Source organism: Trichosurus vulpecula, chromosome 5, assembly GCF_011100635.1.
Source record: "Trichosurus vulpecula isolate mTriVul1 chromosome 5, mTriVul1.pri, whole genome shotgun sequence".
In the NCBI taxonomy this organism is placed as follows: Eukaryota; Metazoa; Chordata; class Mammalia; order Diprotodontia; family Phalangeridae; genus Trichosurus; species Trichosurus vulpecula.
Window position 1 is genome coordinate 128,890,927 of NC_050577.1, and position 12,607 is coordinate 128,903,533.

The 12,607-nt window shown below is 37.8% G+C and overlaps 1 protein-coding gene across 1 annotated transcript in view; it reads left to right on the forward strand.

Annotated features, from left to right (window-relative positions):
* TSPAN12 (tetraspanin 12) overlaps positions 1–12,607 on the forward strand; it is a 102,078-nt gene that overhangs the window by 35,237 nt on the left and 54,234 nt on the right. The window contains exon 5 of the mRNA XM_036759486.1: positions 11,024–11,098. Coding sequence (XP_036615381.1) covers positions 11,024–11,098 — 75 coding nt within the window. The remainder of the gene's footprint in view (positions 1–11,023; positions 11,099–12,607) is intronic.

The window sequence follows — 12,607 nt, forward strand, 5'->3', positions numbered from 1 at the left end:
CTGAGTGGGTAGGTACCAATGTAATGAAAATATTCCGTATATCCTAGTCTCAGTAGATTCTTAGCAAAATGACAGCTGCTCCATTACCTTGTACAAATATTTGGCACTGGAATTCTATTATTTACTAACTACAAGTAATGTAATATTTTTAAATCTCCTGTCTTGGGGATAAGAAAAATAAGCAACTGACAGCTACTTAACACTAAAAGTCTGTAAAGCTTAGCACCAGACAAGATAGAGACTAGAGTTTATCATTTATCGTTTTCAGAATCCAGGCCTTTAATCAAACCTTTTGCTTATTAGAGCGTAGGTATTTAAAGTATAGCTAGAATGAAAAGGGCACAGAATTTATTTAATATTAAACCCCCCCAATATAGTTTATAAAAACCAGGGGTTGGCTGTCTGTTCTTTGGAGCTCTCTTACTCACAGCAGTGGTGGCGTGTGACTCTGGGCCAGCCCTTGTTCTGAGCTCCCGGGCTGAACCTAGATGTTGGTAACTATGAATCTGTATTTGGTCTGTCTGTTAATGTTTGTAATTTGTTTGTAATTTGCTCTGAAGTTCAGTGTGCTGGTCTCTTCCCCTGAACTAAGGGAATGATATTTGTATGCTGAATTAAAGTAAGCTTGTCAACCCCTTTAACCTTGCTTTCCTTATTAAAGCAGATCAAAAGAACCTGTGTTTTTGCAGCATGCTGGCAGCCTTGTGGGTGCTGGCTGTTGGTGGATCTTACACCCCCACAGCAGCTGCTGGCTGGATTGTGAAAACACAAGGGTTGCAGAACAGCGGTGAATTAAGTGCAGCCAGGAGAGATACTTCTCCTCCCTCTTGCTGGGCAACTAGGAGACGAGCAGATGGTCTTGATGGGGCTAGTCATGGACCTCATTCTAGTGGATCAATTTTTAAGCTTTCCTTCTTTCTTAAATGCCTCATCCCCAGATCTAGAGGGTCTGAAGATGGGACCAAAGTATTCTGTCTACTCAGGCAGCACCAGTGATGGAGAGGAGTTATTCTGCTCATTCAGAGAAGCCTGGCCCCTTTAGGATTGAAGTCTGCAAAAGCATGTACCCCATCCTCCCTAGAACAGCTCAACTCCTTTTCCTAAAGGATGTTGTAGACTTTGCCAATGCCCTCCCCATATTGCTATCTCCTGGTCATTCTCTTTTGAGCAATCTGTTGTAGGTCCAGGACCTTGAAGTATATCCCTGTTTCCTTCTCCCCATCCTACCTACCTCCTCCCCTCCCCCACCCAATCAGCCTCTGAAGCTACAGCCCTAATGTCCTCCTGCCCAACAGATATACACAGTGGCTGTTTGTTTTTTTCCTTTGGGGGTGGTGGTGGTGCTGGTGGTGGTGGTCTATGAGGGGACTCATTGACTATTTTTACTCCATTGAAAAAACTCCTAATTATACTTCTAAGGTATAAGACTTCTGACTTCTCAAGAATTTCATTGTGCCTGTTAGGGTAGCCTCTAACTATGACTAAATAGCGTATGGGAAGGTTGGGAGCAGGGCTGACAACTTGGGACACAGTACTATGAGTGTACATAGAGCAATTTTGGATTGTACTCACTACTGCCTACCACATTTCTTTTTTTTTTTTAAATTTCTTTACTCCCAGTATTTCCTCAACCCTGCTTTGGCAGTTTTCTAGACCTGTTTGTTGTCATTCTGTACTTCTGGTCCCTAACATGATTTACTTTTATTTTTTAACCATCTTTATGACTTTTTGGCTAGTGACAGGCATGGCCCTATGACATTCTCATTTATTAATTAATGTGGATAAAATACAGTGGTAATTTTTTGACCCAAAGATCCCAGTGGTTGGTATATGCTCCACTGAGGTCAAAGAGAGAGAAATGTTCACGTTCAAAATAAATATTCATAGCAGCACTTTTTGTGGTTAAAAAAAGAATTGGAAACAAAGTAGATACCCATTGATTGGGGGATGACTAACCAAATTATGGTACATGAATTTAAAAAATGTATACCATAAGGAATGGTGAATATGAAGAATTCAAAGAAGCATTGAAAGAGTTAGAAACTGATGAAGAATGAAGTAAGTAGAACCATTAAAACAGTGTATACAATGATAGCAACAATATAAACAAAAAGGGCAAAATCTCAAAACTGAATATTGTGTAATTATAATGACTAAGCTTGGCCTTGGAAAAGAGATGACGAAATGTACTACCCCTCTTTCTTTGCAGAGATGAAGGACAGCAGGTGGGGAAAATTGCATATGTTATATTCAGTTGATGTTGATTAATTTTGCTAAACTGTCCTTTTTCCTTTCTTTTTTTATTCTTTGTTGCTGGGTAGGGGAAGAAGAAGGATATTTTCAGAAATGTTAAGGTGTTCTGAAAACAAAAGATAATGCAAATATTTAAAATATGAAATATACATGAGGATACTGCTATGTGCCAGGCATATTGTTGGGGGGGAACAAAAATAATATAGTCTCAATATGGGCAAAAAAAATAACACCTCAGTTTTTTGAGAGGAATTAGATCTAGTTAATTAGATTTTTTTTTTATTATTTGAGGATTCTAGTTATAAAAATGCATTGTGATGAAAATGGATTTTAATAATTCTCTTTGTTTAAATTAAATTATTATTGTGAACTTAAGAATAAGAACAAGAGACTTGTATAAGAAACTGAGCTATTACATAAATTGTTTTTAAAAACAAATGTATACATAATATATATCATTTTACAATATAATTTTTAAAAATTGCTGTTTGTATCCCTCCTCTTCTGCATTTTTTTGTTCTTTAAAGAAGTTTTATTGATTCTGTTTTTTGTTTTCAACACTTCTCACTAAGTTGCCACTCTTACCCCTTTCCCAAAAGCCTTCCCTTGAATCAAATATGTATAGTTCAACAAAGCAAATCAGCACAGTGATCAGGTCTAAGAATGCATTTCTCATTTGCATTCCTTATCTATTGCCTTTCTGTCAAGAAGTTCTTTATTAAAAGCACACAGGATGGGGATAATTAACCTGGGCAAGCTTCAAAATGAGATCCAATCTGCCCCCTCCCCACCATTTTCAAAGCAGGAAATTAGATTTTCTTTTCAATTTAAGATGATAAAAAGATAAGAATTTGCAATCGCTGTGACTGTAATTGTTTTCTAAAATTAAAGTAAGTTTAAAAAAATTAACCTCCACCAAAATGCATAAATTACCCTTCTGCTTCACAGGGCTGAGTTCAAGGTTTGAAAACTCCAAGCTTAATGGATTCTAGTGACTGTGATGACCATTCTTAGTGTCTTCCATAGTAGCATAATAATAGTTCATATTTCTGTAAGTCATTTAAGGTTCTTAAACAAATGTTTTCTTTATGAAAACCCTGTGAGGTAGAGGCTCAGAGGCTCTCTGGTTCACAGCTATGTCAAGGAAAGGACTCAGACCCAGGTGGTGAGATCATACAACCATTTTCTTTTCAAGGTATTCTTTCCACCATACCATGCCTCACTTTTGAAGTTGTATGTGGGAGCTACGGTTGTTGAAGTTGTATGTGGGGAGGAAGCTTCTAAGAAACTTTTGTGTTCAATTTTAAATGTTTTGGTTTTCTCTAAGGTCTCAACTTTCCTGTCCTTGTCTTAAAAGAAGGGATCACATCAGAGGTTCTGCTTAGCTGAAATTTTATCATAACTATATGAGATTTGCTGTGTTTTTGTTCATTTATTTTTACTGACATATTGGCTTAGATGGGTCTAGATACTTGTTTCTGAACAGAAAGCTAATATTCTCAGGTGGTCAGATTTGAAAATACTTATTGGTATTAATTCCATTATTTTGAAGAAGTTTTCTTCATTTAGAAAACTTGCACATTAACACAGGTGTGGTTTATAGTGAGCTAGATTGCTGATGGTCTTAAATGCTTGGTGGCTAAATTCTTTTGCATGTTATTCTATGGGAGCCACTGAAAGTTTTTGAGTAGGGCAATGATATGGTCAACCATATGCCTTAGGAAGATTGCCTTGGCAGCTATGAGAAGAGTAAATTGAAAAGGGAAGAGACTGGAGTCAGAGAGACAAATTAAGGGGGTATTGTTGTTCTGTTTGTTCTTCATTCTCAAAGAGGACTATGCCATCAGGGAAATGATAACATGTCTTGCAGTTGACTTTGATTTGAGTGAGGGAGGGCTGTACAAGGTCATCAGCCTCATTTTTTCCTCCAAAGTCATCTGGGTTCAGTGGCCTGATATTCACCAGGATGACTGGAGATGACCCAGGATGCTTTGGCCCTTTTAGGCTAAGGTCTTTTCTGATGCTAGGAGGCTGTTAAATAGATAGGCAAGAGGTGATAAGGGCCTGAACTGGGATGGTGAGACTATGAGGAAAGGAAGGATGTAAGAGATTATACTGTTAGAATGGACAGATCTTGGCAAAAGATATTGGGGAAGTAGGGGTAAGGGAACAGTCAAAGATAACTGTGATTTGAACTTGATGATGGGGCATATGATGGGATTATCAGTGAGAATAAGGAAAATGGGAGGAGGGACAGGTTTAGGGAGGAAAATAATGAGTTCAGTTTTGGAGATGTTGAGTTTGAGGTGCTGGTTGGATATCCAGGAAGAGATGTCTGGCAGGAAGTTGGGATGTGGAACTAAAGCTCAAAGGAGTGATTCTGGGTGGACGGGGTTGGGAGTCATGCATAGAGCATGATGTCTTGATTTACTTTAGCAGCATTAATCCACACAGCAGTAGAAATTTAATAGAGAGATAATGAAAATTTCTCTCTTTCTTGGGTTACCAGGAGGGGAATTGTTGACAGTCAAATGGGCAAGTCAAATGAGATTCAAAGGTGGAGTAAAGGGTATTATAAAAATGTCACAGAATTGCTAACTAATAAATGTAATTATGAAACAGGGGCATGCACACCCAGTTCTTTGGGTACTTTAAGGGAAAGACCACAATGGTAGCAGGAGTAATGTTTCAATCACACTTTAATAAGGCACAGAAGGTGCAAGGGCAAATGGCACAAAAAGAACAGAGACAAGTGGTGCAAAAGGGTAGGTACAGAAGCAGTTGGCATGGGAAAGGGAATGAGATAGTGGAGGAAGGCAGGCAGCATAGGAAAGAGAATGGGGAGGTGGAAAGACACAGTGAGTAACTTACCTAACCTCAGGTTAGAGTTGGAACCACTTGGGAGCATGGTCCTGGATGGAAATGGAAGAATTCTCGGGGGTACTGTAGGGGGAAGCAGCACTTAGGGGTCTCATCTTTGTAGGGTTTTGGCAGAGGACAGACTCTTGTCTGTGCCACACTTGGGTTTAGTTCATTAATATATTCACATCATCTCAAAGTTATCAGCAGTATTTGGTGTTCTGTTGGTCTTACTGTGGATTTCTGAAGTTTATCTGAGATTAACACATAGTACCAAAATGTCTTGTTCTTAAGGCCTAGATGGCCTCCCTTGATTTAGCACATAGTCTCAGGATGCAATTTTTGGTCACTATCTGATACAGTTTGCAAATTATGCTCCTTTGTTCTTTGAGACAGTCTATATGTAACCTCTAGTTTCCCTTTTGCAATCTTACTTCCTGCATTGTTACTTTATACTGGCTACTTAAAAACTTAGTTACCAAACTGACTAGAAGTGGGAGGGGTGGTCAGGGGAATCAGAACAAGATACAGGTTTAACATAGTCCCTGATTGTAGAGTAAAAGCTAAAAGAGAGAGTAGGGAGTTCAAAAAAGATTGCAAGGTTTAGAGAATAGGGAAGGCTCAAAGGACTGACTTAATGAGAGTAAAGGGGCAACTCCAGGTCTGGAGTCAGTAGGACTTGAGTTCAAATCCAGTCTCAAACACCTACTAGCAATATGATCCTGGGCAAGTCACTTAACGCTGTTTATCTCGGTTTCCTCAACTGTAAAATGAGCTGGAAAAGGAAATGGCAAGCCATTCCAATATCTTTGCCAAGAAAACCCTAAATAGGGTCACAATGAGTCAGTCAGGACTGAACAACAGTGAGAGTTAAGACTAAGAATGGGTGGAGTACTGTGTGGGAGAGATAGTAAGACATGAGATTGTGAGAGAGGAGTTTCAGAGTTCAAGGTTTCAGAGGTTTCAGTTTTTAATTGATGATGATGACTGTAGTGTGACCATCCTGCTGAAAGTCTTATGAATTGCAGAATACATGGAGTTGTATGGACAGCATATTATAAATATTATCAACATTCATACAGAAGGATATTAGCAGAATGGGTATAAAAGGAAAACTTTGAAGGGGGGGAGTGTGTGTGTGTGTGTGTGTGTGTGTGTGTAGGATCAGTGTAGCTTAGGGTTAGAGGGCTGATCTTGGGTTTAAGTCTTGACTCTAAAGCACACTAGCACTGTAACCGGAGGCAAGTCATTTAATCTCTCAGTGGCCCTAGTCAACTCTGTAAGATTATAAGTTACAGATCTGTGTCAGTGGAGGGAATTTCATACTGGGAGTTCCCCACACTGATAAAATCACAGGTCTGGACCCACCATTTTCACATCCCCATATGTGTGCATATATCATATTTGTTAAAATAGGGAAAGTGCGTGTATATATCTAGACATAGGTAGCTCTAGATATAGTTTTGTGTATGTATTTGGTGCTGAAGTCTTATTCTAATGACTCATCACTTTATGGAGGTAATCCTGGGTTCTAGACTATGCCAGCCATTTATGACCTATGGCTTTCATTATGGGCCTAGTGATGACCTACCTAGCAAAATTCAGATAGATTCATGACCAGAAGTATTGAATGTTTTTGGCTGCACCAACTTATTGAATTGTCTGTTGAGGCATGGAGGGATTGCACAATGCATTGATATAAGGAGTTTTCATAGTAATAAATTCAAGTATCTTTAAAGTAAAAAGTGTGTGTGTGTGTGTGTGTGTGCGTGTGTGTGTGTGTGTATGAGGGAGGGAGGGAGGGGGAGAGAGAGAGAGAGAGAGAGAGAGAGAGAATGTGAATGAGAAGTAGTGTGACAGTGAGGATTAACCTTGGAGTTAAGGTGACCTGGGGTTCAATTACTGTTTTAAACACATACTGGCTTTCAGTTACCCTTTTCATACTATCAGACTATTTTATGAGGCCTTAAATTGCAAAAAGTTTGCAAATCTTTATTGGCATAGAATTTCCTCACTGGCAGCTCCTACATTGATGAAATTACAAGTTCAAATAAATACACACACACACACACACACACACACACACACACACACACCAACAAAAATCTACCTTACATAACAACAAAAAACTGAACACGTCTATAGCCAACATTTATATAGCATTTACCATGTTACAGGCACTGTGCTAAGCACTTTACAAATATTATCTCATTTGATCTTCAAAACAACCCTGGGAGGTAAATACTATTGTTACTCCCATTTTACAGATGAGGAAATTGAGGCAAACAGAGGTTAAGTGAATTGCCCAGGGTTACACAGTTAGTAAATGTTGGAGGCTGGATTTGAATTCAAGTCTTAGTATCTCTAGGCCCAGCACTCTATCCACTGGAGTTTAAAGGGACCTTAGAGGTCTAATGGTCTAACTGTCAATACTGATGCATTAATCCCTTCTTAACATATTCCTAGCTGAGAGTTGTCCAGCTTGTTTGATGACTTCCAGTGACAGGGAACTTGCTATCTTCTGAGCCAAAGGAAATTGGTAAACAGAGTCAGAGGTTCTGTATATTCTATTTCTGGGGTCCGCCTGTTCAGTTGTATTAAATTTGGTAGGGAATAATGGTTTGGGGCATTTTGATGCTATGGAACATATGGAACATACAGTTAAGAAATAGACAAGAAAAGCCCAAGTGAATGGGGGAGGAGAAAGTTCAAAATGTACAGGGCAAAGTGTCAAGGCAGCTCAAAGTCTTGAAAGAGGGAAACAGACGGACAGCAGTGTAGTTGAGGCAAACTAAGAGGATGGGAGAAAAGTCATCCCAAGTATTTGTGTTACAAACATAATCACTACATATGGCAGCAAAAGGGAAAGGGAAGTGTGTGGCTGACTCAGAGTACAAGCTATACTGTCCCATGGAAAGGAACAAAAAACTTTGAAGTGTTGAGTGAGGATATGTTATATTGCCTAGTTTGTTATATAATATCAAGGCCTTACGAGGCCTTGTAATTAAAAAATTTCAATAGTTCCAATTCAAATGACTTTGCATAAAATCATTTAGCCTGACTCTGTTTGCTCATCCATTTGATGGAGATAATAATACATTATTAACCTCACAGCGTTGTAGTGAGGAACAAATGAAATTAGAAAGAGCTTCATGGAGTTGTATTTTGATATTCATGAAGAGGGGGCTCAAAGTATCAATAAACTCAAGAAAAAAAGCAAAAAAAAAAATGACCATGTGGAGCAGGAAGGTGATAAAGCAGGAATACAGGACTCTGTCAGGGACCAAATTTTCTTTGTGACTACTGTCCGTAAGGAGGCCACTTATGAGGACATTCATGACAGTTTTAGAGTATCGAGAAATCAACCTGGACAACTATATAGCATATATCAAATGATGTACAGAGGTCAAATCTGAAACATTCAAGGAAAATCGTGCTGTCATGAAGAGACTTAATGATTTAGAATTTGAGGGAGCAGCCAAAACAGCCAATGTGTTTTATTTGGGGCTAGTCTCTCAGTCTAGAGACGTTGCCTAAAATGTAGCAGGAGTTCAGACTAGTGATGTTAATGACAAACAGTTCTACTGTCCAGATATAATTCTTTTCAAAGGATTTATTTGCTTACATTCAGTCTTGAAGGAAGGGGGATAGGATGGGGCTTATATTTACACTTAAAGGAAAGCCTCTGTTATTATAAAATAAAATTACTAAGTAAAGCCATAATCTGCACCTGCCTAAACAATAGCACATAGACTATGTTTTATCAGAGCCCTTCTCAGTAGGATAAGCAATCTTACAGTGACTGGCTCTGGTTTCTGGATAGTTGAGAAGGCAAAAACATTTTTACAAGTAAATATAGCTGATTGTACCATGAGTACTTTTTCAAGCATGGCTCTGACCTTTATAACTTATCATGGAATTAGTAGACTAGATCTATCTTCTAGAAAAACATGCAGAAAAAAAAAACAACAAAAACCAGCCTGATGACCTTAAATACAGAGTTTTGTGGATTTTCTAGAAATGGAATTGAAAAATATGGCTTGTAACCAGAACAATAAAATTGTCGACAAAACTGATGCAAGTAAATAAAATACTGCTGGGTTTGAACTTATTAAGGACATATTGATCATATGCTAATGCTACATAAAATTAAACATTTGGTAATTGGAGAATAGAGTCATGTGGGAACTTCAGAGGCTGTTATATATTTGCATGTGAAGAAAGAAATTTGTATTTGATCCATCATATTTTTGTATATATATATATTGAAAGAACATTTTAGAAAAAGATTTGGATGAATAATAAAATACTTTATTTCCAGCCATATGCAAAGCACACCCAAAGCAATCTAAGTTAAGGAAATGTGCTTGTCATCTTTATGTCTTCCACTATTACTTCATTGATCCTACCTCTGGACAAGAGAGAAAAACATCTAGTTATAATGAATTGTGGCAATTGTCTTACAGCCCTGTGCTTTTGAGGGACCCTTTCTGCCCTAAGAACCAGGAACCTGGTAACTTTCCAGTGGCCCAAGGAAGCTACTACTGGACTAGAAAAGCAGTGGCTTAACTAGAGGGGAGGGGAGGGGAGGGAAGGGAAAGGAAAGGAAAGGGAGTACTGCATAAAATCATCCTATAATGCCCTACATCATTGCCAAGGAAAGGGAATGGCATTGCCTTTACCCACCACTCCTTTGGCCATCCTTAATTTTCATTTTAATCAATTATGTGACATCTTAATCTATTGCTCCTTTTCAGATGTGACGTATTTTAAAATATTAGGGTTTGGGGAGAGGGCTGGGTGTGTGACCTACCTTGTTAGAGTAATCAAATTGTGAAATGTTTTTACAGGATAGATTGCATAAGAAAGCTGTTTGACCTGGACTTTTGATCTCATTATAACATAAATTGCATTTTAAAACGTTGCTTTCTGGCTGCAATTCTATAAGTAGAATGTTAAAGAAAACTTGGAGGAAAAACTGTGACTTCCTTTCATGTTCAAAAATGTTGTTTTTTTCTGATGACAAACTCATACTTTGAAGGCTTCAAATTAAGACTTACAGATAATTCAACTGGTAACAAATGGCATGGAGCTTGAAGTGGCATATAGTATTATTGAAGCAGAAAGAAATACAGACTGTTTTGGATACTGGAGTCAAATGACAGAGATAGAGAAAGTGAAGGAGGAAATTAGAGAAGAGGATCAAACTGGAGGAAAAGCTGCATCATACTTTGAGTCAGTTATTTATTTTGTAGTGTTTTCTACTTCTTAGAAGTTTACAAGCCACAGGAAAAAAACCTAAATTAATCATGTTCAATCAACGAACAAATCATTATTAGGTGTGTCTGCTATGTGTGTGAAGCACACACATACCTAATGATGATTTGTTAATTAATTGGGTTTTTTTCTGTGGCTCATAAACTTCTAAGAATAGATAGATCTTCACTTATATGGAATGCTGAGTAAAGCCCACTCATAAAGAGGGGAGCAAACATAATAATCTTTGGATCATACCTTATTAACTCTAGGTTTTGGTTTATGTAAGCATGGTTTTCTGACCCACAATTTGGATTCTGTGTATATAGTTTTATTAGACTTTAACATGCTAATTCAGATGTTAAACTAATAAGGTACTGAAGTTTCTCAAGGGTATTTATCCCAAGAGGTGATTAATAAACAATGGCCTATTTTGGTAAGAATGAATGTCCTTTGCAGATGTCTTTAAATTTGTAAGATATTCTCCCCCATCTGTTGATGAGAGTGGCTCCCTGTTTCAGTAATGATCAGACATCTGTTTTCTTTCCCTTTAGATAAACATAGCACTGAAGATATTTAGCCTGGTTTTGATAACAGAAATGCAGTTTAATTATACTCCACTAATATACTTTTTATCCTGTGCTTTTTTTTGTAGTACTTTGGAAGTTTGCTTGTGATTTTCTGTGTGGAGCTGGCCTGTGGTGTTTGGACCTATGAGCAGGAAGTTATGGTAAGTTCAAAGGGGGAAACTAAAATATTCTAAAATTTGAGCTAAACCAGCTTTCAAAAAATGTATTATTCCAAGAGCACTATCATTAATTTGGAGGTACATTTTCTCTAATTATGATACATGTGATAAAAATATTTTTCTCCAATGGAAAAAGAGGTCCTCCCTGCTGTGTATATGCTCCCAGAATTTACATTATAAATAATTTAGGCCATTTTCCTTGTTCATTGTAGGCACTTAATAAATACTTATTGATGGGGGGGTGGGAAGGGCATTCATTTAGGAATTGCTTACTATGTATAACCTGATATCAAAGTTCTGGAAAGGTTATAACATCAGAGACTCATATGATGAATTTATTTTGGATTTTCCTTGAATACCACTTGGTAGTTCTAGCTAGTGCCAAAAGTGTACTTGTCAGTAGAAAGCACATACCACTCATGTTTCACACGCCAAACTATCTTCCAGTTTGCTAACAGGTGTGGTTTGAAGAGTTTTTAGTTTCATTGTATGAACATTTCATCATCTGGATCTTAGCTATCTGAAAACAGCTCTCTCTCCTTTCTTTCTCTCCTCTGTTTCCTTCCCCCTTCAACTGATGTGGTTTAGGGAAATGGGGATACTACTTCTTTTTTCAAAGTTGTTTCAACAATCTTCTAGAAGCTGCTGTGGGGGTGAAAAAGTGAACACAAGCCCAACAACAGGAGCACTGCAAGCCCAGATTCTTTTGATCTGCTTTACTAAGGAAAGCAACATTAAGGGGTTAACAATCTTACTTCAATCCAGCATACAAATATGATTCACTTCGTTCAGGGGAAAAAGCCAGCACCCTGAACTTCAGAGCAAGCACAAACAAATTACAAGCATCAACAGACAGATCTTGTCTGATTCAAATGCCCATTCGTAGTTACCAGAGTTTAACAAAGTCTGAACATCCTGGTTTACAAGCTGGAGGGCTCTTAACTATAGTTGCCCAGAGTCTCCGCATCAGTACTCCACTAAGAGTGAGAGCCCTAAGCAAATAGCTCTGTTCTTTCTTTTTATACACTCTTTAGCCATCATCAAACCTCATCTGAGCAACCAGAACTTAGGTTTTTACTATTGGCTCTGGTCTTAGCAACTCCCCTTAGGACCCTGAGGGCTTCACACCCACATAGGCTTAGCACCTAGTAGATAGGGGTTTGGGCCTGGGGCTTTGCACCTAGTAAGGCTCAATCAAAGACACTTAATTATCATTCTAAAACATTAAAAAAGTCCCACCTTAATTGATATTACAAAAGTCTAAATATTATTTTTTTTTACATTATGTTTGAAAACCATTTTTCCCTGTTGGGACATGTTGCAAGGTTTTATTTAAACTTTGTCATAAGATGTTTGCTTTGGTATTTCCTTAAATTGCTATATCTTCTTCACCCAATATATAACTCCCACTATAAAAAATAACTTTATTCATTATATTTATAAACACTTTTTAATAATGTAATACTTTATATAGCTATTGATATTATGTAA